Genomic DNA, 27,484 nt, shown 5'->3' with positions numbered 1-27,484 from the left:
AGGTCATGTCGGGCTGTGTCTGGGCACCCAATTTCTTGCACCGTCTCCACACTGATGACTGTGGCCTCCATTTTCACCTGCTCATCCAGCTCCTCCTGTGGCGCAGGAATCCCACAGCCAGTCGCTGTTGCTGCCCTCCTGTTGGCAGCGAGTTTCTGTTTGGTTTGGCTTTGCACATAATGCCAGCACCTCTTGGCCTCCTCCGTTGACCTCCTCGACACTCTGACTGCATTCACGTTGTTGACGATGGACTGCCATATTTCCGTTTGTGTTGCCAATGACGCAGTGGAGGTGATAATCAGTTGTTGCTAGTGTGCTATTGATGAAGCAAAGCTTTGCATATTTTGCGGCTTGCCGAAATCAAGAACCTCATTTATGTGTAATAAGGTAACCCGTGTATGTTTTACTAACGTTTATATTTAGCTTAAGTAAAGTTCCCGAAGCTTGCCTATGTGTATTTCTAATGAATTAATCCGTGTCCTTTTAAAAATGGCCGTCGCTTGTATTTTAGTTACTGCGCATGCGTCAGCCACACTCACGTGTCCTGACGCGTCTGCAGAAGTGGAGGGAAAGTTATGCGCATGCGTAATTCATAGCTGTGCTTATCATGTGGTACAGCTCGTGCCACTGCTCTTGTGTCCGTGTCAATGTAGCTAACATTTAATGCAATTAAGTTTATTTCTTGATGATGAGTTAAAAGTACAAACCCTGTGATGTGTTTTCATAATGACATTATTATGTATTAATTTGTTTTCGCTTACTTTTCATGTACCGCGGGAAATGGGGGTCTGAGTGAGAGGAGAGCCATATTGGAGGTCCCTTCTGCGCCTGTGCGACATTCGGCAGCACGAGGGACCTTGGCTGATGGAACATAGCCAGCTGGCAGTGATGGGCGAGATGCTCCTGAGAAAGTCACCTCTGCCCTGCGAGAACAGCGAATGTGGCTCCTTATGTGATACATTGTTATATTGTGCTACTGTTAGCTCATGGGAACCCCAAATCTGCTAGGCGGTACCCAAATATGTTAATGAAGGCTTCAATTCGCGTATTGTGATTGGTGTGTTACCCAAACCCTACCTTAGGACCAATTGAAATTGAGGGATTCTGACACTTTGCAACATTGGGGGGTGGTACACTGTCCCCAAACTGTATATCTACCCTGGGTTCACCTAGTGAACCGTCCGACTTGTCTGGTTTAGCTGACCTGTCACTGACCCAACGCACTCAATAGGTGACTGAAGATACAGAGCGCTGCGGAGCACTCTGTCCGAATTTGACCATAGACTAAGGTTCTACTGAACCTTAAAGTGCTGGCAAGGCACTTAGCTGGGAGTTCGCTGACCCAATCGGGGTCTTGATCGATAGCTGCAGAGCGGGTGGAGCGCAGGCGTTGCTTCCGAACTGTGGGTTCCGGTCCTGTCCTGAAGAGGGTCCTGTCCTGAGGGTTTGCTGTCCTGTCCTGAGGGTCCTGTCCTGATTCCTATTCCGAGGGTATCCTGTCCTGTCCTGGGTGTCCATTCTGCACCTGCTGTCCTTTGAGGGGTATCCTTCCTTGAGGGTTTCCTGTCCTTAACTGACCCGTGGCCAGGGTTTGGTTTCCACACCTTTTCTAGGTAAATATTACTCTGAACCTCTTGAAATTCTTGCACCTTCTGAATTTCTAACTTTTGCTTAAATAAAGTTCAACATTGCATATGTTATATTTCCATGCCTTTCCGCAACTATTGAACAGTCATTTATAATTTTGCAAAGTTATTCCTATGTCTTCTCATTTGTTAGAAATTATATTTTGCATAGCAGTGTGTCATTTTCTGATATGGTCTAGAACTTCGTTGCCTAGGTTGTTCAAAGGCCCTTTCACCTTAAGTGAAGCGTGTTATTCATTATAAGTTCTTCTATAGTCACACACACTTAGTCTATCCCTGTTTAGATAATACTGACTTGCATAGTATCTTTTCTCGTTACATTTTATTTAGTACCTTGATGATTACTCTGTCATTATTTCTTTCTGCCTATGTGATTTACGTTATCTTGGTTATTGATTGCCTTATTTTACTGTACCTCATGCAAGAAAATATTGAATTTAGATAAACATTTTAAAACTTCCAGTTGTCCGTGGTCATTTAAACAGTATTTTGAATGTTATTGGTTGGGTTGGTATTTTGCTGCCTTTCTTTTACAGCTAGCTCCCTGATTCATTGTGGTCATTAGGCACCCGCATCGGTGGATGGTAAGTCGGGTGCACCGAAATTTGGTAGCAGGGAACACACACACACCAACTTGATAGAGCTCGTGAAGTCACCTGATCGATGTATATGGTGATTTGAAAAGTATATGGGCCCTGAAGCCGGAAACGGCGAAAACTGTTGGTCGGGTGGCCTCGCGCGCTCTATCAGTTTTCTGGTAGCTAGAGGATGGTTAGGGACTAGCTAAAGGTTAGGCAGGATTAGTTGGACTAGTTAAGTCGGAAGCTGCTATTATATTAATGCTGCTAAAAGAGCGGCTGTTCTGAGGGAACTGATCACTCTCTTGTGAATACGCTGCTGAAACTCATGAATTTTTGTATTGTTATTATTCTTGTTCTTATATTGTTATATGTACTAATCCATGCAATTGTCAATCGTTTAGTTAAGTGTTGTCCGAACTCCCCGGGGAATTGAAAGGGCAAGTGGTGAATAGAATCCATTGTCCTGAGGTCACAGGTTCGAGGAAAGTTAGGTGCAGGTTAGGATAACCGGGAAGCACTAACTAGGGTTTTCTGAATACATGTGTGAATAAATGACAGTAACGGGGTTCATTGGCAAAATTCCCATAGTGGCGTAACCTAGTAAGGGTCACATCGGAAGAGTAGCAGGTTCCTCGGAGCTAGCGTGAAAGCAGAGGGGTCCGCTGAGAAACCTTAAACTCGGAATATATCCCGGAAAGAAGTGGATGAGTTTAGGGGAATAACAGGTTCACCGATGCTAGAGTGAAGGGTAGGCGGAAGAGATCTGCCCGCAGCGAGTGAAAAGTAAATGGAAGTAGTTTACTTGCTGTAAAAGAATTCTTTCTCTGTCTAGACACTTGAGCACTGTGGCGAATGTGTATTTGTTGTAAAATAACCAAGCACTGAGCACTTTAAAAGAAAGAAAGTTTCCGTTACCTTGTGAAGGGAGGGAGTCAGTCGCGAAGCGCCTCTGACGTCACTCTGTGTCGCGCTGGGATTGGTAGACGCAGCGGGCGGGTAGCGGAGCTAAAATTGTAAAGGAGGGGTGAGCGCCGGAGCGTGGGAACTGTCTCACGAAGGGGCCGCGCACCCATTGGCGGAGCTTATTTTGTGTCGCGCACCCATTGGTTGCACGAATTTTCTGAAGCGCGTTCTGATTGGAGGTAGTTAGTAAACAAAGTTAGCGCAGAAGTCGTATGTGGCACTCGCGGACTACAGAGACGCGACCTGATCCAAGGCATCTAGGGTTTGAAAGGGATCAGTGGAAGGCTAACAGATACGATATTATGTACGGAACCAAGAGAAAAATGTCCCTTGTAAATAAGGTGAAAAATTATTTTAAAACGGACAAACCGATTAAATCTAGGGAAGGTGTTCTTGTCCCAGCACCCAATACTCCCGCCTCATTCATGATGTTTGACCGAGGGTACAATACCTGTGTGTGGCTGGAGAATTGGGTGAAGTATACAAAGGATGACGGAGTATTGGCGTTTCCGTTAGATGGTACTTTCAATGGTAGGATCTTATTTAATTTAAGAACCCGAATGAATGAGCTGCATCCCAGACCAAGACTAACGCAGTATGAGGCATTAGAGGAATGGGAGATTGAGGCTTTTGAAAGAGAAAGACCCCGAATGGACAAGGGTTTGACCAAGTGGTACCCCAGGCAGAAACAGGAGTCCAGGGACAAAAGGATGAAACAGTGGAGGCAGAGCATGATTGTTGAGGGTCTGTTTCCCATGATGCCGGCATGTCATAACATTGGAACGGGTGAGAAAAGTACTGAAAAATGTAAACATTGGGGGGCCCTGGGGGATTCAGATGATGAACTAATAGATGACATCTGTACCAGAAGTCCGCCACCTTACAATGAGGGAACCCGACCTTCCAGTGTAGGAGATGTTCCCCGACGCCACTTCCTAAAGGAAGAAGACAGGTCCCTGGGACTGGGAGGGGGTGGTCAAGTATTGCCCTATCCTGAAAAACCTGAACTAACGGAAACAAGGGATATATATCCCAAAGTGCCCGCAAGTCAGGAAGAAAAATATCCACGTACGAAAACTTTTTTTCCCAGACCCTTGTATGAAAGCGAAGAGAAACCTTCGAATTCGGGACTGCCTTTTGTTCAACCTCCATATGGGGAAGAGCGCAGGTCCTTTAATACTGGAACTTTATTCCCGAAACCAAATTACGGGGGAGGACCAAGTGAAACGCATCCTACTGCCCCGAGTTTTACTCCTCCATTGAACCCCCAAATATTACATGACACAACTTTAAGAAGGGTACTAGTGGAAAAGGAGCAAGAGGCTCTAGCTAGACAAAGAACAGAAATAATTCAGAAAATTTCTCAGATAAATACCAGTCCTGAGGCATTGACTATTCCAGTAACTATTGGACCGGTGGTCCCGTTATACGGAAATGGTCAGGGAAATCCGATTACTCCAGTTATGACCCCAGTCATGGCAACCCCGAGACAGGAACCAATCATCATAGATGATCAGTCCAGTGAATGCGAGTCTGAAGTTGCGTTTTTGGAATTGCCAAACAAACAGACTGTAAAGGGAACACAGCAGAGGTATAACCCTTTTAATACAAAGGAAATTAAATTAGAGACAGCAACCGGTACTAGGAATGTCTCTCTGGTAACTCCGGATGAAATTGAGAGTTGGAGTCGTGAATTAGAGAAGCAGACTCCGCAAACAAAGCCTTTAGACCTCTACAAGCTGAGGGTTGAAATAGAAGAATTAATGGCAGGAAATGTGGGGTTGGATCGTTTGAATACCTACTCTGAGGAAGAATTGTCGTTCATATGTAAAAGCTTTACTAGGAACACCAGAGTGCTCCATGAAAAACTGACCGAAACAGCAGTTAGTATGGGGGTAGACATCTCAAAATCCAAGCCCTTACAGAAACCGTACAGAGCAGACTTCTCAGACAAAGATATAGAACACCTGAATGTGGCAGGGAAGAAGTTGCAGATTAAAGAATTAATGGGGGTACTGCAGAAATGGGGAGATGTGGAAAGATGGAGAAGCAGGTGGGCGAAAAAGAGGGAAGAGGTTCGCTCCCGACAAGTGACTCCCGAGTTTGCTTTAAGAGAGGTAGAAAAACCTGAGCAGTTATGCCCCATGCGCGAAGTTCCAGGGGGAAAATATGTGCATGTCCCCTGGTCTAGGCAGGATATTGTGTCCTTCACGAACGATTTTCCAAAATTACGAGAGAAACCAGTTGACTGGTACCGGCAGGTGGAGAGGTTCGTGAAGGTACAGAAATGTCTGTGGAAAGACCTGGATGGGTTTTTCGACATTGTGGTTCCAGTAGATTTATGGACCCAGTGTAAAATAAACATAGATTGGCCCAGTGAAGAGTATCCCAGAAACAAGGAAACAGGGGAGCCATCAAAGGAAGTCATGCGAAAATATGAGCAGGTAATTCAGCACTTGAAAGAAAAGGTGCCCGCTAAGGAAACTGATTGGACAAAAATAGATAGAACAACACAGGAAAGGGACGAGACAGTGCACTCTTTCTATGAGAGGTTATTGCAGGTATTTAAAACATACAGTGGTATTGATAACATCGACCTGAAGGATATGACGCACTTTATTTACAGGTTTGTAAATGGTTTAAGACCTGAAATTTGTCAGTGGATAAAAGACAATAAAATCTGTTGGCATACTAAGAAAATGGATGAGGTCCTGCGGTACGCTAAGTACTGCGAGGACGAGATGGCAGAAAAGAAAAAGGTATACAGATCAACAAGAGAGAGAGGACTAGATAAGCTAGCCTGTATCCCCAGTTTATATATATAAATCAATAAAGGCTAGCTAGTTTAAGGGAAATATTTAGGGAGACTCTGGTACGTCAGCAGTGACAATATGTGGGAAAAACACTGTTTTCCTTTGAAAGCCCTCACCCACCGACCTAGTCGGTGGCATGCTTCATCATCGGGCCCACCACAGTGGCACCGAATGTGCCCCGGGTGTGCTTCAACGCCAGGTGACTGCGGAGCTGGTATGTTGCTGAGTGTGCAGTGAAGGGGTGTGAAGGTGAGAAATTAAAATGCTATCCAGGAGGTCCCAGCACCCGAGGGTATTAGCAATATTTAATGAACTGGGCCTCTGTTAGCAGGTTAAAAAGGCAATAGGACGTTTTAAGGGAGAGTTACAATGACCTCCAGCGTCCAGTGTGGTCTACATGTTTCTGCCAGTGCCTTTGTTGTAAGCTGGCTTTCCTCAGGACCAAAAAGGGGTGAAAAGTGCAAATAATAATAAACTATATTAAGTGAGTGTTGTTATTTTCTCTATGTATCGCGCACGCTAAGGCGCTGTAGCTGTTAGAGGGGGATTCCCTCAAGCTTTTCTACACAGAACACATAGGACAAAGACAAGACGTACAAGGAAGAGTCATATTAGGTTTACATTGAGTAAAAGAACCACTTATAGCCGACTTGTAAGGTGGTGTTCGACCTATATGCGGCTAAGGTGAGCTCATTGGGGACTCCATAGAGCTTGTGAGGGTATATTCGACCGTTAGTGAGGGGTGGTGGGCTAAAAACGAAATCACAAGGTGAGGTACAGGGAAGTAATAGTACTAAGTCCTCACTCTGTTATTTCAATGTAAAAAGCCTCATGGGTCGCCTGGCAGAGAAAGAGACCCTGTAGGGATAAAAATGAGACATACAAGGCTATCTAACCTGTAGGGAGAGAAAGTTCTTACCCCATTTGCAGGATTTAGAGGGTTACTCACGAGTAGTTCGGTCTGGTTCCTCCTAGGACCTATTCATCCATCCGCGGCGCCCGAAATGCAGTGACTGGGCCGCAATGTTTGTCTTTTTATGCTCTAATCGTAATCTATTTCACCTGGTTAGAGTAGAAAGAGAAGGCGGTATGCGCGTAAAACGCCCTATCATGCTGCAACCAACTGCACATGTGCAGGGGAGCAGCGCGTGGACTCGCGCATGCGCGGAAGGCAGGGCGCGTCAATGCGCATGCGCAAGGAACGGGGCTCTGATGCGCATGCGCGGAGCATCGCCGGGTGAGCGCTGCAAGCGCTGGGCTGTATGAGCAGCCTGTGTGAGAACAGGTGTGCGTAGCGCTGGATGTGCGCTAGCCCAAGCGTTATAATAGACAAAGTATTAAGCTCTGGCACATGTAAAGAAACACAAGCGCTGGGCAAAGAGAATAACCTGTGAGTTAACAGGTGTGTGTAGCGCTGACTATGTGCTACCCAGAGAGTCATTATAAACGAAGTATTGGGCCACTATGTTGAGAATGGGTAATGCCCATCAGGCTTAGGAAATACTAAGTGGAGAGGGGGGATCACTAGCTGGAGAGAAGGGGTCAGGGAGGACGCTCATGCAGGGGGACAGGGGCACAAGTGTCTCACATGAAGTGCTAGGTGCTACTGAGTAGGACCGTGGAGGTTATTACTGGCTCACAGCCCAAGTTGTATAGGTGGGCATGATATGGTTATACTGTTAGGCTATTCCATGGAATGGCATCGTTCAGGCCATGGATGTGTGTGGCCAGGCGGTAAATCCAGCGCTGCTCTTTTTGTAGAAGGAATCTTTCATCTTTGGCATTGTCAAATTTCTCAATGACAGTCCAGGAGAAATCATTTGGTGTGTGGTTGTGGGTCAGGAAGTGATCTGTAAGTTTACTGATATTTTTCCCACATCTTATTGTACTCCTGTGTTCGGTCATTCTTGTGCGTACCTTGCGAGTGGTCATGCCAATGTATCTCAGGCCGCATCTGCACGTTATCAGGTAAACCAGGTTGGTAGAGTTGCAGTTAGTGAAATTTCGTTGCATCCAGGTTTTGCCTGGTTCCAGATTGAGGGTTTTGGACGGAGATGTAAGGTGGCATACGCTGCAGTTGTTACAGGGTTGGTGTCCGATGATCTTGGGCAGGCCCCATGCGTTAACAATTGTGTTGTCTCTGTTCTGATTGGTCGTGCGTGGCCTGGTGTTGACTAGCTGGTCTCTTAGGTTGGTAGATCTTTTGTAGGCAATGCGTGGTTTTTCCCATTGTCTTGTGCCAGAGTTGATAATTTTCCAGTGCCGTTGTATAATGTTGGAAACTTGGTTCGATGCTGTGTTGTACGTTGTTACACAGGTGAGGACTGGTTCTTCCTCAGGTTTGTCGTAGTTTTCCAGGAGGGCTTCTCGATTTTGATTCCTTGCTCTTTTGCGGGTTTGGTTTATTATCCTGGTGGGGTAGCCACGGTCCCTCAGTTTGTGAACTAGGTCATTGGACTGTTGTTTATAGTCCTGGATGTTACTGCAATTGCGCCTGATACGTAAAAACTGCCCGTAGGGCAAGTTTTCCCTCAGGTGTCGAGGGTGAAAACTGTCAAACCTAAGCAGTGAGTTCCTTGCTGTGGGTTTGTAGTAGGTGGTGGTGGTAAGCTTCCCATTGTCTGGTTTGATGTTCAGGTCCAGGAAGGGTAGTTCAGTGGTACTGCTGGTGCATGTGAAGCGTAAGTAGGGGTCCAGTTGGTTGACCCAGAGTATGAAGCTGTCCAGTGATTCTTGGTCTCCTTTCCATATTAAGAGTATATCGTCGATATACCGACGCCACATACGTATGTTGGCAGAGAAAGGGTTAGTGGGTTGTAGTACGTGGGTGTCTTCAAAGTGGGCCACGTACAATCCTGCCACACTAGGGGCAAAAACACTGCCCATGGACGTTCCATTCGTCTGTAAGTAGTGCGTGCCTTCATATTCAAAATAGTTCTCTTTGAGAGCCAGAGCCGCGCAGTCTAAGATGAAGCTACGGGGGGTGTTGTACTCCCAGGGGCTTGTCATTAGGACATCATGTAACACTTGGAGTGTAGCGTCCTGTGGTAGGCTAGTATATAGGCTTTCTATGTCTAGTCCTGCCATGAGTTCTGTGGTGGGGTCAAAGTCAATATCTTGAATCACACTAAGGAGGTGTTTGGTGTCTTTAATGTAAGAGGGGGTCTTTTGGACGAGTGGGTTTAGGAAAAAATCACAGAACCGTGATAGGGGCTCTAGGAGTGACTTGATCCCTGATACGATGGGTCTCCCGGGTGGTGGAGAGATACCTTTATGTATCTTGGGGACCGTGTAGAAGTAAGGGGTCTTTATTTCTTTGGGACAAAGGTAGTCCGCCTCTTGTTTAGAGATGTGTTCGTTGTCTTTTGCGTTGGTGACCAGTTGGTTGATGGTGACTTGAAGTTGTGCAGTCGGGTCTCTGGTGAGGCGTTTGTAGTTTCTTGTGTCACTGAGGAGCCTCTTACATTCGAGGTCGTAGTCAGTCTTGTTCATCAAGACTATTCCTCCCCCTTTATCAGCAGGTTTGATTACCAGTGTGGGATCATTTTGTAGGCGTTGGATGGTACTTCTATCTTTGCTGGACAGGTTGTTAAAGGTGTCCTTTTGTTGTAGGTTTTGTATATCGGTGTAGACTGCCTGTTCGAACGTCAGGATTTCGACCGGGATGCTACCCGGTGGGGGGGTGAAGGTGGACTTCATTCTCAAGCCTGTCTCGTTTGGCGTGCTGGTTGTCTCCGACATGATGTTGTCCTTTTTCTCAAAGAAAGCTTTAAGTTTAAGTTTCCGGAAAAATTCGGCAAGCTCGACGTGTAATTTGAACATGTCTAGCCTGGGAGTGGGGACAAATGAAAGGCCTTTGTTGAGTACTTCCATTTCTTCTGTTGTTAACTGGGTATCAGATAAGTTGAACACTAGTGGGTGTTGCGGTGCTACTTGCTGGTTCCCGGTTGTTCCCTGGTTTTGTTTCTTGTGTTGGCGCTCACAGGTTCTTCCTCTGGGGTCCATTGGACATGCCCCGTGTTCCGTCTCTTGCCCCGGCCTCTTCTGCCCTGGGATAAAAAAGGATACCGGGGGTTTTGGTTCCCTTGGAAGAACGGCATGTTGCCTTGGGGATACATGTGAGGGTATCCAAAGTAAGGAGGTGGGAAGTGGCCTAGGAGGGGCGGTGGTGGCCCGTAATTTTGGTTTTGGGGGCCTTGCCAGGGTTGTTGCCAGTGTTGTCCCCGTCTTCCTCTTCCTCTTGATGTGTTGGATCCTGTGCTAGAGTTGCTAGAGGTGCTTGAGACAGAGCTGTTGTCTGAATTGTCAAAAGTTTTTTTGGGGGGGGTGTAGTCGTCCTCCGAGTACGGGTAAGTTTTAGAATAGCTGAATCTCTTCAGGTCTTTCTCGAATTTCTTAATTTTGGTCTGGGTTAGGTAGTCTTTGTATTCCGCTATTTCGCGGTTTTGGTCCTCGAGTTTTTTCTTAAAGCCCGTTATGGTGGTTTTGAAATGGGACTCTGTTGCTTGGATTTCTATCATGATGGCATCTGATAGACGTTTGGCAGTTTTGATGATTAAGACTAGCCAGTCCCTTGTGCAGTGCCAGGCGATCTGGGCCCAGTCTTTACGAAATGCTGCGTCATCCAGGAAGATCCTGGGGGCATTGGTGACTAGAAGGCCGGTAGGAGCTGTATTGGTGCGTAAGTATTGTGCCAGGATGACCCCATGCAGAACAGTCCGGATCCTGTTCCTCTTTTTCTCCGTAAGTGAATCCCAGTCCGTTGTTTGTGCTACGGTGGCCGGGATGTTGAAGTCTGCCAGGAGTGAGGGGTCAGCTAGAATTTCGCTGATATCCTCAGCAGTGTAAGTAAGGCCCATATTTTCGGCCATATTGAAGGGAAGGAAGCTCTCACAGCTGCGCGCTGCTCAGTAGTATACAGATCAACAAGAGAGAGAGGACTAGATAAGCTAGCCTGTATCCCCAGTTTATATATATAAATCAATAAAGGCTAGCTAGTTTAAGGGAAATATTTAGGGAGACTCTGGTACGTCAGCAGTGACAATATGTGGGAAAAACACTGTTTTCCTTTGAAAGCCCTCACCCACCGACCTAGTCGGTGGCATGCTTCATCATCGGGCCCACCACAGTGGCACCGAATGTGCCCCGGGTGTGCTTCAACGCCAGGTGACTGCGGAGCTGGTATGTTGCTGAGTGTGCAGTGAAGGGGTGTGAAGGTAAGAAATTAAAATGCTATCCAGGAGGTCCCAGCACCCGAGGGTATTAGCAATATTTAATGAACTGGGCCTCTGTTAGCAGGTTAAAAAGGCAATAGGACGTTTTAAGGGAGAGTTACAATGACCTCCAGCGTCCAGTGTGGTCTACATGTTTCTGCCAGTGCCTTTGTTGTAAGCTGGCTTTCCTCAGGACCAAAAAGGGGTGAAAAGTGCAAATAATAATAAACTATATTAAGTGAGTGTTGTTATTTTCTCTATGTATCGCGCACGCTAAGGCGCTGTAGCTGTTAGAGGGGGATTCCCTCAAGCTTTTCTACACAGAACACATAGGACAAAGACAAGACGTACAAGGAAGAGTCATATTAGGTTTACATTGAGTAAAAGAACCACTTATAGCCGACTTGTAAGGTGGTGTTCGACCTATATGCGGCTAAGGTGAGCTCATTGGGGACTCCATAGAGCTTGTGAGGGTATATTCGACCGTTAGTGAGGGGTGGTGGGCTAAAAACGAAATCACAAGGTGAGGTACAGGGAAGTAATAGTACTAAGTCCTCACTCTGTTATTTCAATGTAAAAAGCCTCATGGGTCGCCTGGCAGAGAAAGAGACCCTGTAGGGATAAAAATGAGACATACAAGGCTATCTAACCTGTAGGGAGAGAAAGTTCTTACCCCATTTGCAGGATTTAGAGGGTTACTCACGAGTAGTTCGGTCTGGTTCCTCCTAGGACCTATTCATCCATCCGCGGCGCCCGAAATGCAGTGACTGGGCCGCAATGTTTGTCTTTTTATGCTCTAATCGTAATCTATTTCACCTGGTTAGAGTAGAAAGAGAAGGCGGTATGCGCGTAAAACGCCCTATCATGCTGCAACCAACTGCACATGTGCAGGGGAGCAGCGCGTGGACTCGCGCATGCGCGGAAGGCAGGGCGCGTCAATGCGCATGCGCAAGGAACGGGGCTCTGATGCGCATGCGCGGAGCATCGCCGGGTGAGCGCTGCAAGCGCTGGGCTGTATGAGCAGCCTGTGTGAGAACAGGTGTGCGTAGCGCTGGATGTGCGCTAGCCCAAGCGTTATAATAGACAAAGTATTAAGCTCTGGCACATGTAAAGAAACACAAGCGCTGGGCAAAGAGAATAACCTGTGAGTTAACAGGTGTGTGTAGCGCTGACTATGTGCTACCCAGAGAGTCATTATAAACGAAGTATTGGGCCACTATGTTGAGAATGGGTAATGCCCATCAGGCTTAGGAAATACTAAGTGGAGAGGGGGGATCACTAGCTGGAGAGAAGGGGTCAGGGAGGACGCTCATGCAGGGGGACAGGGGCACAAGTGTCTCACATGAAGTGCTAGGTGCTACTGAGTAGGACCGTGGAGGTTATTACTGGCTCACAGCCCAAGTTGTATAGGTGGGCATGATATGGTTATACTGTTAGGCTATTCCATGGAATGGCATCGTTCAGGCCATGGATGTGTGTGGCCAGGCGGTAAATCCAGCGCTGCTCTTTTTGTAGAAGGAATCTTTCATCTTTGGCATTGTCAAATTTCTCAATGACAGTCCAGGAGAAATCATTTGGTGTGTGGTTGTGGGTCAGGAAGTGATCTGTAAGTTTACTGATATTTTTCCCACATCTTATTGTACTCCTGTGTTCGGTCATTCTTGTGCGTACCTTGCGAGTGGTCATGCCAATGTATCTCAGGCCGCATCTGCACGTTATCAGGTAAACCAGGTTGGTAGAGTTGCAGTTAGTGAAATTTCGTTGCATCCAGGTTTTGCCTGGTTCCAGATTGAGGGTTTTGGACGGAGATGTAAGGTGGCATACGCTGCAGTTGTTACAGGGTTGGTGTCCGATGATCTTGGGCAGGCCCCATGCGTTAACAATTGTGTTGTCTCTGTTCTGATTGGTCGTGCGTGGCCTGGTGTTGACTAGCTGGTCTCTTAGGTTGGTAGATCTTTTGTAGGCAATGCGTGGTTTTTCCCATTGTCTTGTGCCAGAGTTGATAATTTTCCAGTGCCGTTGTATAATGTTGGAAACTTGGTTCGATGCTGTGTTGTACGTTGTTACACAGGTGAGGACTGGTTCTTCCTCAGGTTTGTCGTAGTTTTCCAGGAGGGCTTCTCGATTTTGATTCCTTGCTCTTTTGCGGGTTTGGTTTATTATCCTGGTGGGGTAGCCACGGTCCCTCAGTTTGTGAACTAGGTCATTGGACTGTTGTTTATAGTCCTGGATGTTACTGCAATTGCGCCTGATACGTAAAAACTGCCCGTAGGGCAAGTTTTCCCTCAGGTGTCGAGGGTGAAAACTGTCAAACCTAAGCAGTGAGTTCCTTGCTGTGGGTTTGTAGTAGGTGGTGGTGGTAAGCTTCCCATTGTCTGGTTTGATGTTCAGGTCCAGGAAGGGTAGTTCAGTGGTACTGCTGGTGCATGTGAAGCGTAAGTAGGGGTCCAGTTGGTTGACCCAGAGTATGAAGCTGTCCAGTGATTCTTGGTCTCCTTTCCATATTAAGAGTATATCGTCGATATACCGACGCCACATACGTATGTTGGCAGAGAAAGGGTTAGTGGGTTGTAGTACGTGGGTGTCTTCAAAGTGGGCCACGTACAATCCTGCCACACTAGGGGCAAAAACACTGCCCATGGACGTTCCATTCGTCTGTAAGTAGTGCGTGCCTTCATATTCAAAATAGTTCTCTTTGAGAGCCAGAGCCGCGCAGTCTAAGATGAAGCTACGGGGGGTGTTGTACTCCCAGGGGCTTGTCATTAGGACATCATGTAACACTTGGAGTGTAGCGTCCTGTGGTAGGCTAGTATATAGGCTTTCTATGTCTAGTCCTGCCATGAGTTCTGTGGTGGGGTCAAAGTCAATATCTTGAATCACACTGCACACTCAGCAACATACCAGCTCCGCAGTCACCTGGCGTTGAAGCACACCCGGGGCACATTCGGTGCCACTGTGGTGGGCCCGATGATGAAGCATGCCACCGACTAGGTCGGTGGGTGAGGGCTTTCAAAGGAAAACAGTGTTTTTCCCACATATTGTCACTGCTGACGTACCAGAGTCTCCCTAAATATTTCCCTTAAACTAGCTAGCCTTTATTGATTTATATATATAAACTGGGGATACAGGCTAGCTTATCTAGTCCTCTCTCTCTTGTTGATCTGTATACTACTGAGCAGCGCGCAGCTGTGAGAGCTTCCTTCCCTTCAATATGGCCGAAAATATGGGCCTTACTTACACTGCTGAGGATATCAGCGAAATTCTAGCTGACCCCTCACTCCTGGCAGACTTCAACATCCCGGCCACCGTAGCACAAACAACGGACTGGGATTCACTTACGGAGAAAAAGAGGAACAGGATCCGGACTGTTCTGCATGGGGTCATCCTGGCACAATACTTACGCACCAATACAGCTCCTACCGGCCTTCTAGTCACCAATGCCCCCAGGATCTTCCTGGATGACGCAGCATTTCGTAAAGACTGGGCCCAGATCGCCTGGCACTGCACAAGGGACTGGCTAGTCTTAATCATCAAAACTGCCAAACGTCTATCAGATGCCATCATGATAGAAATCCAAGCAACAGAGTCCCATTTCAAAACCACCATAACGGGCTTTAAGAAAAAACTCGAGGACCAAAACCGCGAAATAGCGGAATACAAAGACTACCTAACCCAGACCAAAATTAAGAAATTCGAGAAAGACCTGAAGAGATTCAGCTATTCTAAAACTTACCCGTACTCGGAGGACGACTACACCCCCCCCAAAAAAACTTTTGACAATTCAGACAACAGCTCTGTCTCAAGCACCTCTAGCAACTCTAGCACAGGATCCAACACATCAAGAGGAAGAGGAAGACGGGGACAACACTGGCAACAACCCTGGCAAGGCCCCCAAAACCAAAATTACGGGCCACCACCGCCCCTCCTAGGCCACTTCCCACCTCCTTACTTTGGATACCCTCACATGTATCCCCAAGGCAACATGCCGTTCTTCCAAGGGAACCAAAACCCCCGGTATCCTTTTTTATCCCAGGGCAGAAGAGGCCGGGGCAAGAGACGGAACACGGGGCATGTCCAATGGACCCCAGAGGAAGAACCTGTGAGCGCCAACACAAGAAACAAAACCAGGGAACAACCGGGAACCAGCAAGTAGCACCGCAACACCCACTAGTGTTCAACTTATCTGATACCCAGTTAACAACAGAAGAAATGGAAGTACTCAACAAAGGCCTTTCATTTGTCCCCACTCCCAGGCTAGACATGTTCAAATTACACGTCGAGCTTGCCGAATTTTTCCGGAAACTTAAACTTAAAGCTTTCTTTGAGAAAAAGGACAACATCATGTCGGAGACAACCAGCACGCCAAACGAGACAGGCTTGAGAATGAAGTCCACCTTCACCCCCCCACCGGGTAGCATCCCGGTCGAAATCCTGACGTTCGAACAGGCAGTCTACACCGATATACAAAACCTACAACATAACAACCTGTCCAGCAAAGATAGAAGTACCATCCAACGCCTACAAAATGATCCCACACTGGTAATCAAACCTGCTGATAAAGGGGGAGGAATAGTCTTGATGAACAAGACTGACTACGACCTCGAATGTAAGAGGCTCCTCAGTGACACAAGAAACTACAAACGCCTCACCAGAGACCCGACTGCACAACTTCAAGTCACCATCAACCAACTGGTCACCAACGCAAAAGACAACGAACACATCTCTAAACAAGAGGCGGACTACCTTTGTCCCAAAGAAATAAAGACCCCTTACTTCTACACGGTCCCCAAGATACATAAAGGTATCTCTCCACCACCCGGGAGACCCATCGTATCAGGGATCAAGTCACTCCTAGAGCCCCTATCACGGTTCTGTGATTTTTTCCTAAACCCACTCGTCCAAAAGACCCCCTCTTACATTAAAGACACCAAACACCTCCTTAGTGTGATTCAAGATATTGACTTTGACCCCACCACAGAACTCATGGCAGGACTAGACATAGAAAGCCTATATACTAGCCTACCACAGGACGCTACACTCCAAGTGTTACATGATGTCCTAATGACAAGCCCCTGGGAGTACAACACCCCCCGTAGCTTCATCTTAGACTGCGCGGCTCTGGCTCTCAAAGAGAACTATTTTGAATATGAAGGCACGCACTACTTACAGACGAATGGAACGTCCATGGGCAGTGTTTTTGCCCCTAGTGTGGCAGGATTGTACGTGGCCCACTTTGAAGACACCCACGTACTACAACCCACTAACCCTTTCTCTGCCAACATACGTATGTGGCGTCGGTATATCGACGATATACTCTTAATATGGAAAGGAGACCAAGAATCACTGGACAGCTTCATACTCTGGGTCAACCAACTGGACCCCTACTTACGCTTCACATGCACCAGCAGTACCACTGAACTACCCTTCCTGGACCTGAACATCAAACCAGACAATGGGAAGCTTACCACCACCACCTACTACAAACCCACAGCAAGGAACTCACTGCTTAGGTTTGACAGTTTTCACCCTCGACACCTGAGGGAAAACTTGCCCTACGGGCAGTTTTTACGTATCAGGCGCAATTGCAGTAACATCCAGGACTATAAACAACAGTCCAATGACCTAGTTCACAAACTGAGGGACCGTGGCTACCCCACCAGGATAATAAACCAAACCCGCAAAAGAGCAAGGAATCAAAATCGAGAAGCCCTCCTGGAAAACTACGACAAACCTGAGGAAGAACCAGTCCTCACCTGTGTAACAACGTACAACACAGCATCGAACCAAGTTTCCAACATTATACAACGGCACTGGAAAATTATCAACTCTGGCACAAGACAATGGGAAAAACCACGCATTGCCTACAAAAGATCTACCAACCTAAGAGACCAGCTAGTCAACACCAGGCCACGCACGACCAATCAGAACAGAGACAACACAATTGTTAACGCATGGGGCCTGCCCAAGATCATCGGACACCAACCCTGTAACAACTGCAGCGTATGCCACCTTACATCTCCGTCCAAAACCCTCAATCTGGAACCAGGCAAAACCTGGATGCAACGAAATTTCACTAACTGCAACTCTACCAACCTGGTTTACCTGATAACGTGCAGATGCGGCCTGAGATACATTGGCATGACCACTCGCAAGGTACGCACAAGAATGACCGAACACAGGAGTACAATAAGATGTGGGAAAAATATCAGTAAACTTACAGATCACTTCCTGACCCACAACCACACACCAAATGATTTCTCCTGGACTGTCATTGAGAAATTTGACAATGCCAAAGATGAAAGATTCCTTCTACAAAAAGAGCAGCGCTGGATTTACCGCCTGGCCACACACATCCATGGCCTGAACGATGCCATTCCATGGAATAGCCTAACAGTATAACCATATCATGCCCACCTATACAACTTGGGCTGTGAGCCAGTAATAACCTCCACGGTCCTACTCAGTAGCACCTAGCACTTCATGTGAGACACTTGTGCCCCTGTCCCCCTGCATGAGCGTCCTCCCTGACCCCTTCTCTCCAGCTAGTGATCCCCCCTCTCCACTTAGTATTTCCTAAGCCTGATGGGCATTACCCATTCTCAACATAGTGGCCCAATACTTCGTTTATAATGACTCTCTGGGTAGCACATAGTCAGCGCTACACACACCTGTTAACTCACAGGTTATTCTCTTTGCCCAGCGCTTGTGTTTCTTTACATGTGCCAGAGCTTAATACTTTGTCTATTATAACGCTTGGGCTAGCGCACATCCAGCGCTACGCACACCTGTTCTCACACAGGCTGCTCATACAGCCCAGCGCTTGCAGCGCTCACCCGGCGATGCTCCGCGCATGCGCATCAGAGCCCCGTTCCTTGCGCATGCGCATTGACGCGCCCTGCCTTCCGCGCATGCGCGAGTCCACGCGCTGCTCCCCTGCACATGTGCAGTTGGTTGCAGCATGATAGGGCGTTTTACGCGCATACCGCCTTCTCTTTCTACTCTAACCAGGTGAAATAGATTACGATTAGAGCATAAAAAGACAAACATTGCGGCCCAGTCACTGCATTTCGGGCGCCGCGGATGGATGAATAGGTCCTAGGAGGAACCAGACCGAACTACTCGTGAGTAACCCTCTAAATCCTGCAAATGGGGTAAGAACTTTCTCTCCCTACAGGTTAGATAGCCTTGTATGTCTCATTTTTATCCCTACAGGGTCTCTTTCTCTGCCAGGCGACCCATGAGGCTTTTTACATTGAAATAACAGAGTGAGGACTTAGTACTATTACTTCCCTGTACCTCACCTTGTGATTTCGTTTTTAGCCCACCACCCCTCACTAACGGTCGAATATACCCTCACAAGCTCTATGGAGTCCCCAATGAGCTCACCTTAGCCGCATATAGGTCGAACACCACCTTACAAGTCGGCTATAAGTGGTTCTTTTACTCAATGTAAACCTAATATGACTCTTCCTTGTACGTCTTGTCTTTGTCCTATGTGTTCTGTGTAGAAAAGCTTGAGGGAATCCCCCTCTAACAGCTACAGCGCCTTAGCGTGCGCGATACATAGAGAAAATAACAACACTCACTTAATATAGTTTATTATTATTTGCACTTTTCACCCCTTTTTGGTCCTGAGGAAAGCCAGCTTACAACAAAGGCACTGGCAGAAACATGTAGACCACACTGGACGCTGGAGGTCATTGTAACTCTCCCTTAAAACGTCCTATTGCCTTTTTAACCTGCTAACAGAGGCCCAGTTCATTAAATATTGCTAATACCCTCGGGTGCTGGGACCTCCTGGATAGCATTTTAATTTCTCACCTTCACACCCCTTCACTGCACACTCAGCAACATACCAGCTCCGCAGTCACCTGGCGTTGAAGCACACCCGGGGCACATTCGGTGCCACTGTGGTGGGCCCGATGATGAAGCATGCCACCGACTAGGTCGGTGGGTGAGGGCTTTCAAAGGAAAACAGTGTTTTTCCCACATATTGTCACTGCTGACGTACCAGAGTCTCCCTAAATATTTCCCTTAAACTAGCTAGCCTTTATTGATTTATATATATAAACTGGGGATACAGGCTAGCTTATCTAGTCCTCTCTCTCTTGTTGATCTGTATACTACTGAGCAGCGCGCAGCTGTGAGAGCTTCCTTCCCTTCAATATGGCCGAAAATATGGGCCTTACTTACACTGCTGAGGATATCAGCGAAATTCTAGCTGACCCCTCACTCCTGGCAGACTTCAACATCCCGGCCACCGTAGCACAAACAACGGACTGGGATTCACTTACGGAGAAAAAGAGGAACAGGATCCGGACTGTTCTGCATGGGGTCATCCTGGCACAATACTTACGCACCAATACAGCTCCTACCGGCCTTCTAGTCACCAATGCCCCCAGGATCTTCCTGGATGACGCAGCATTTCGTAAAGACTGGGCCCAGATCGCCTGGCACTGCACAAGGGACTGGCTAGTCTTAATCATCAAAACTGCCAAACGTCTATCAGATGCCATCATGATAGAAATCCAAGCAACAGAGTCCCATTTCAAAACCACCATAACGGGCTTTAAGAAAAAACTCGAGGACCAAAACCGCGAAATAGCGGAATACAAAGACTACCTAACCCAGACCAAAATTAAGAAATTCGAGAAAGACCTGAAGAGATTCAGCTATTCTAAAACTTACCCGTACTCGGAGGACGACTACACCCCCCCCAAAAAAACTTTTGACAATTCAGACAACAGCTCTGTCTCAAGCACCTCTAGCAACTCTAGCACAGGATCCAACACATCAAGAGGAAGAGGAAGACGGGGACAACACTGGCAACAACCCTGGCAAGGCCCCCAAAACCAAAATTACGGGCCACCACCGCCCCTCCTAGGCCACTTCCCACCTCCTTACTTTGGATACCCTCACATGTATCCCCAAGGCAACATGCCGTTCTTCCAAGGGAACCAAAACCCCCGGTATCCTTTTTTATCCCAGGGCAGAAGAGGCCGGGGCAAGAGACGGAACACGGGGCATGTCCAATGGACCCCAGAGGAAGAACCTGTGAGCGCCAACACAAGAAACAAAACCAGGGAACAACCGGGAACCAGCAAGTAGCACCGCAACACCCACTAGTGTTCAACTTATCTGATACCCAGTTAACAACAGAAGAAATGGAAGTACTCAACAAAGGCCTTTCATTTGTCCCCACTCCCAGGCTAGACATGTTCAAATTACACGTCGAGCTTGCCGAATTTTTCCGGAAACTTAAACTTAAAGCTTTCTTTGAGAAAAAGGACAACATCATGTCGGAGACAACCAGCACGCCAAACGAGACAGGCTTGAGAATGAAGTCCACCTTCACCCCCCCACCGGGTAGCATCCCGGTCGAAATCCTGACGTTCGAACAGGCAGTCTACACCGATATACAAAACCTACAACAAAAGGACACCTTTAACAACCTGTCCAGCAAAGATAGAAGTACCATCCAACGCCTACAAAATGATCCCACACTGGTAATCAAACCTGCTGATAAAGGGGGAGGAATAGTCTTGATGAACAAGACTGACTACGACCTCGAATGTAAGAGGCTCCTCAGTGACACAAGAAACTACAAACGCCTCACCAGAGACCCGACTGCACAACTTCAAGTCACCATCAACCAACTGGTCACCAACGCAAAAGACAACGAACACATCTCTAAACAAGAGGCGGACTACCTTTGTCCCAAAGAAATAAAGACCCCTTACTTCTACACGGTCCCCAAGATACATAAAGGTATCTCTCCACCACCCGGGAGACCCATCGTATCAGGGATCAAGTCACTCCTAGAGCCCCTATCACGGTTCTGTGATTTTTTCCTAAACCCACTCGTCCAAAAGACCCCCTCTTACATTAAAGACACCAAACACCTCCTTAGTGTGATTCAAGATATTGACTTTGACCCCACCACAGAACTCATGGCAGGACTAGACATAGAAAGCCTATATACTAGCCTACCACAGGACGCTACACTCCAAGTGTTACATGATGTCCTAATGACAAGCCCCTGGGAGTACAACACCCCCCGTAGCTTCATCTTAGACTGCGCGGCTCTGGCTCTCAAAGAGAACTATTTTGAATATGAAGGCACGCACTACTTACAGACGAATGGAACGTCCATGGGCAGTGTTTTTGCCCCTAGTGTGGCAGGATTGTACGTGGCCCACTTTGAAGACACCCACGTACTACAACCCACTAACCCTTTCTCTGCCAACATACGTATGTGGCGTCGGTATATCGACGATATACTCTTAATATGGAAAGGAGACCAAGAATCACTGGACAGCTTCATACTCTGGGTCAACCAACTGGACCCCTACTTACGCTTCACATGCACCAGCAGTACCACTGAACTACCCTTCCTGGACCTGAACATCAAACCAGACAATGGGAAGCTTACCACCACCACCTACTACAAACCCACAGCAAGGAACTCACTGCTTAGGTTTGACAGTTTTCACCCTCGACACCTGAGGGAAAACTTGCCCTACGGGCAGTTTTTACGTATCAGGCGCAATTGCAGTAACATCCAGGACTATAAACAACAGTCCAATGACCTAGTTCACAAACTGAGGGACCGTGGCTACCCCACCAGGATAATAAACCAAACCCGCAAAAGAGCAAGGAATCAAAATCGAGAAGCCCTCCTGGAAAACTACGACAAACCTGAGGAAGAACCAGTCCTCACCTGTGTAACAACGTACAACACAGCATCGAACCAAGTTTCCAACATTATACAACGGCACTGGAAAATTATCAACTCTGGCACAAGACAATGGGAAAAACCACGCATTGCCTACAAAAGATCTACCAACCTAAGAGACCAGCTAGTCAACACCAGGCCACGCACGACCAATCAGAACAGAGACAACACAATTGTTAACGCATGGGGCCTGCCCAAGATCATCGGACACCAACCCTGTAACAACTGCAGCGTATGCCACCTTACATCTCCGTCCAAAACCCTCAATCTGGAACCAGGCAAAACCTGGATGCAACGAAATTTCACTAACTGCAACTCTACCAACCTGGTTTACCTGATAACGTGCAGATGCGGCCTGAGATACATTGGCATGACCACTCGCAAGGTACGCACAAGAATGACCGAACACAGGAGTACAATAAGATGTGGGAAAAATATCAGTAAACTTACAGATCACTTCCTGACCCACAACCACACACCAAATGATTTCTCCTGGACTGTCATTGAGAAATTTGACAATGCCAAAGATGAAAGATTCCTTCTACAAAAAGAGCAGCGCTGGATTTACCGCCTGGCCACACACATCCATGGCCTGAACGATGCCATTCCATGGAATAGCCTAACAGTATAACCATATCATGCCCACCTATACAACTTGGGCTGTGAGCCAGTAATAACCTCCACGGTCCTACTCAGTAGCACCTAGCACTTCATGTGAGACACTTGTGCCCCTGTCCCCCTGCATGAGCGTCCTCCCTGACCCCTTCTCTCCAGCTAGTGATCCCCCCTCTCCACTTAGTATTTCCTAAGCCTGATGGGCATTACCCATTCTCAACATAGTGGCCCAATACTTCGTTTATAATGACTCTCTGGGTAGCACATAGTCAGCGCTACACACACCTGTTAACTCACAGGTTATTCTCTTTGCCCAGCGCTTGTGTTTCTTTACATGTGCCAGAGCTTAATACTTTGTCTATTATAACGCTTGGGCTAGCGCACATCCAGCGCTACGCACACCTGTTCTCACACAGGCTGCTCATACAGCCCAGCGCTTGCAGCGCTCACCCGGCGATGCTCCGCGCATGCGCATCAGAGCCCCGTTCCTTGCGCATGCGCATTGACGCGCCCTGCCTTCCGCGCATGCGCGAGTCCACGCGCTGCTCCCCTGCACATGTGCAGTTGGTTGCAGCATGATAGGGCGTTTTACGCGCATACCGCCTTCTCTTTCTACTCTAACCAGGTGAAATAGATTACGATTAGAGCATAAAAAGACAAACATTGCGGCCCAGTCACTGCATTTCGGGCGCCGCGGATGGATGAATAGGTCCTAGGAGGAACCAGACCGAACTACTCGTGAGTAACCCTCTAAATCCTGCAAATGGGGTAAGAACTTTCTCTCCCTACAGGTTAGATAGCCTTGTATGTCTCATTTTTATCCCTACAGGGTCTCTTTCTCTGCCAGGCGACCCATGAGGCTTTTTACATTGAAATAACAGAGTGAGGACTTAGTACTATTACTTCCCTGTACCTCACCTTGTGATTTCGTTTTTAGCCCACCACCCCTCACTAACGGTCGAATATACCCTCACAAGCTCTATGGAGTCCCCAATGAGCTCACCTTAGCCGCATATAGGTCGAACACCACCTTACAAGTCGGCTATAAGTGGTTCTTTTACTCAATGTAAACCTAATATGACTCTTCCTTGTACGTCTTGTCTTTGTCCTATGTGTTCTGTGTAGAAAAGCTTGAGGGAATCCCCCTCTAACAGCTACAGCGCCTTAGCGTGCGCGATACATAGAGAAAATAACAACACTCACTTAATATAGTTTATTATTATTTGCACTTTTCACCCCTTTTTGGTCCTGAGGAAAGCCAGCTTACAACAAAGGCACTGGCAGAAACATGTGGACCACACTGGACGCTGGAGGTCATTGTAACTCTCCCTTAAAACGTCCTATTGCCTTTTTAACCTGCTAACAGAGGCCCAGTTCATTAAATATTGCTAATACCCTCGGGTGCTGGGACCTCCTGGATAGCATTTTAATTTCTCACCTTCACACCCCTTCACTGCAAACTCAGCAACATACCAGCTCCGCAGTCACCTGGCGTTGAAGCACACCCGGGGCACATTCGGTGCCACTGTGGTGGGCCCGATGATGAAGCATGCCACCGACTAGGTCGGTGGGTGAGGGCTTTCAAAGGAAAACAGTGTTTTTCCCACATATTGTCACTGCTGACGTACCAGAGTCTCCCTAAATATTTCCCTTAAACTAGCTAGCCTTTATTGATTTATATAGAAAAGAAAAAGGCCCTTAAGGAGAAGGTTATGTGGGCTCAGGTGAAGCTCGCAGAACAACAGGAAAAACAATTGAGTAACATGGTTAAAAATGCTGAGAACAAAAGTCCTGGGGGAGGGGGTGGAGGAAAGCCCCGGCCCAAATTTAGCAGGGAAGAGGCTATGAAAAAATTTCCCTGCCATCAGTGCGGCGAAATTGGACACTGGCGAAACGAGTGTCCCCAATTAGTCGATGTTAATGAGAAAACTCCTGATTTAATTCCACAGACGCAGAAAGAAAGACCAAGAAAGACTCAACCCCAGGTAAAAACAGTTCAGGTGCCTCGAGCACCCAAGCAGGTATACAGGGGAAGACAGGCAGAAAATGAAGAGATAGAGGTTTGGGAAAGCGGGGAGAACAGAAATACAGCAACTTCGCAGTATCTGCTGAATGATACCTTCCTTTGTAATGATCAGGACTGACGGGGCCTGAGAGGGGAGGACGAGGAGTGCGTACTTGGCGCTTCCTTGCCGGTAGACCAGTCTGGACCATATATTGAAGGAAAGGTTGACGGAAATGATGTCACCTTTCTGTTGGACACTGGCGCTACCCGTTCTACTGTAAGAACAGTGGACGTTCCAAACCTACCCCTCTCGGGAGAAAATATCCAAGTAGTAGGTGTATCTAATCAATTGATTAGTACTCCTGTTACCGAACCAATGGAGATTTCAATTGGAAATTTTAAACAGATGCATAGATTTGTCGTCTGTGACACCAGTCCAGTAAATTTACTGGGACGTGATTTGCTGTGCAAAATGAACTGTACCATCTTTTGCACACCAAAAGGTGTTGAAATACAGACCCCAGATGAAGACGGCATTTATAAATTATTGTTGCTTAGACCTGACTCAGAAATTAAAAGATTGACCCTGCAGGACTTGCCCCAAGAACTACAGGAAGCCGTAAAGCCAGAGGTGTGGGATTTCACTGGAAAGGATGTGGGGTTGATGAAAGATGTGGACCCCATACAAATAGCCATCAAGGACAATGCAGTATATCCTAACACTAGGCCCTACCGAATGAATGCTGAAGTGAAAGCAGGTGTCACTCTGGAAATACAAAAATTATTGGAAGGAAACATCATACAGGAAGTGATGAGCAGCCCATGCAACTCACCGATTATGGGCATCAAAAAGCCTAGTGGCAAGTATAGGGTAGTGCAGGACCTGAGAAAGGTTAACAAAATTGTAGTTCCTTGCTGCCCTATTGTCCCGAACCCTGCAGTAATTCTGTACCAGATTCCTTGGGATGCTGAGTGGTTCACTGTGATTGATTTGTGTCATGCATTCTTTTCGATACCCCTGCACCCCGACAGCAAATTTCTTTTCTCATTTGCTTTCGAGGGTCACGTGTATTGTTGGAACAGGGTCCCTCAAGGGTATACAGAGAGTCCCTCTATCTTTAATCAGATCTTGAAAAAATGTCTAGAGACTTTGATCTTACCTGGGAACTCTGTATTAGTGCAGTACATAGACGACCTTCTATTAGCGTCTAAAAGTCACAGGGACTGTGTAGTTGACACCATTGCCCTCCTAAATCACCTGTGTGAGAAAGGGCATAAAGTGGCCCCTGACAAACTACAGTTCTGTGCGAAATCTGTAAAATATCTGGGACACCAAATAGAAAAGGGAGTCAGAAAAGTCACATCAGAAAGAGTGAGAATAATTCAAAAAATGCAGTTGCCCCGTACTCAAAAAGAAGTCAGAATGTTCCTGGGTGTATTAGGGTACTGCAGGCAGTGGATTCTGGGATTTGCAGCCTTAGCCAGGCCCTTGATAAAAATGACCACGAGAGGAATGCCAGATGTTGTACAGTGGGACGATGAAAGTCTAATGGCTTTCACAAGATTGAAAAACTGTCTGTGTACAGCCCCTGCGTTGGGAATGCCAGATTATTCCAAAGAGTTTGCACTATTCTGTGACACTCGCGATAATTGCGCATTGTCAGTCCTGACTCAAGAACATGGCACGACCAGGAGGCCTGTGGCCTATTTCTCTGCCACACTGGACCCAGTAGCCGCTGGGTTACCAGGCTGTCTGAAAGCAGTAGCTGCTACCTGTGCAAGTTTAGAGCAGAGTGAGTCCATTGTCATGGGACATCCTGTGACCGTGTATGTTTCACATGGAGTGGTAATCCTATTGACCAGAACTAAAACACAGTATCTCACCCCTAGTCGGCTGACTAAATACGAGAGGATTCTTGTGGGTGCAGCAAATGTGAGCATTGTTAGGTGCGGTATTCTGAACCCTGCCACCTTACTCCCCGACCCCTTGGAAATGGAAGGTGGGGATGATGATGAACATGATTGTATTGATCTGACAGAGTTCAGTACCAAGCCACGCCCAGACATAAAAGAAGTACCATTGCCTGAGCATGATAAAGAACTATTTGTGGATGGTTCCTGCCTAAGACATGAATTAGGAGGCTTGAGTGCTGCTTATGCAGTAGTGTCTTTCACAAAAATTGAACAAGCAGGTTACCTATATAACATCAAGTCTGCACAAGTAGCCGAATTGATAGCCATGATAATGGCTTGCAAAATTGGGAAGGACTTACGCATAACAGTGTATACTGACAGTCAGTACTGTTATGGCGTTGTGCATGACTTTGGCCAATTATGGCTGCAGAGGGAATTCATGACTTCCTCAGGTACTCCCATTCGGAATGCAAAAGTTGTTCATGACCTTTTAGAGGCCATCCAGTTGCCCAAAGAACTGGCAGTGGTAAAATGTACTGCTCATCAAAGGAGCATGGACAGAGTATCTCTGGGAAACGATTATGCTGATCGAGTGGCTCAATGGTGTGCCAAAGATCGGTATATTGTAAATCCAAAACGAGGGGGGCCAGGAACCAGCTGCCAGCTTCAGGTGTTTGAGGAAGTGCCTACATGGGATGAGGTGAGAGAGTGGCAGGAGTCGGCTCCTTGGCAAGAAAGAGAGAAATGGAAAGAGGATGGATGTAGACCGAGACGTGTGGATGGTGTCATCATAGGTCCAACTGGTATGCCTGTGTTACCCCGACACTTGCTTGGCACAATGGCAAGATTAATACATGAAGGATCACACATTGGTAGGGATGCCATGATTCTGGTATTTCAACAGACTTGGTACAATAAAAAGTTCAGGAAGGTAGCAGAGTCCCTCTGCCAGAGGTGCCTGTCATGTCAACAGATGAACCCAGGCAAGAGGACAATGGT

The 27,484-nt window shown here is 47.2% G+C and overlaps 1 protein-coding gene across 1 annotated transcript; it reads left to right on the top strand.

Annotated features, from left to right (window-relative positions):
• The first annotated feature begins 5,196 nt into the window (after positions 1-5,196).
• On the top strand, positions 5,197-26,643 carry LOC144821684 (uncharacterized). The gene is made up of 2 exons (XM_078678906.1): positions 5,197-5,949; positions 24,261-26,643. The coding sequence occupies exons 1-2, from the start codon at positions 5,197-5,199 to the stop codon at positions 24,708-24,710; spliced, it is 1,203 nt and encodes a 400-aa protein (XP_078535032.1). The 3' UTR covers positions 24,711-26,643.
• Positions 26,644-27,484: the final 841 nt, after the last annotated feature.

The sequence above is a fragment of the Lissotriton helveticus genome, chromosome 2_2 (assembly GCF_964261635.1).
Source record: "Lissotriton helveticus chromosome 2_2, aLisHel1.1, whole genome shotgun sequence".
NCBI classification, from domain to species: domain Eukaryota; kingdom Metazoa; phylum Chordata; class Amphibia; order Caudata; family Salamandridae; genus Lissotriton; species Lissotriton helveticus.
Note: the sequence above shows the minus strand (reverse complement) of the source record. Positions and strands in the feature narration are given on the sequence as shown.

What these genes read in the sequence shown, in the direction of transcription:
- LOC144821684 (XM_078678906.1), top strand. Translation starts at nt 5,197, where the DNA reads ATGGGGGTACTGCAGAAATGGGGAGATGTGGAAAGATGGAGAAGCAGG. An exon ending in AGATGGCAGAAAAGAAAAAG is followed by an intron (nt 5,950 to 24,260) that starts GTATACAGATCA and finishes GAAAAGAAAAAG; the next exon opens with GCCCTTAAGGAGAAGGTTAT.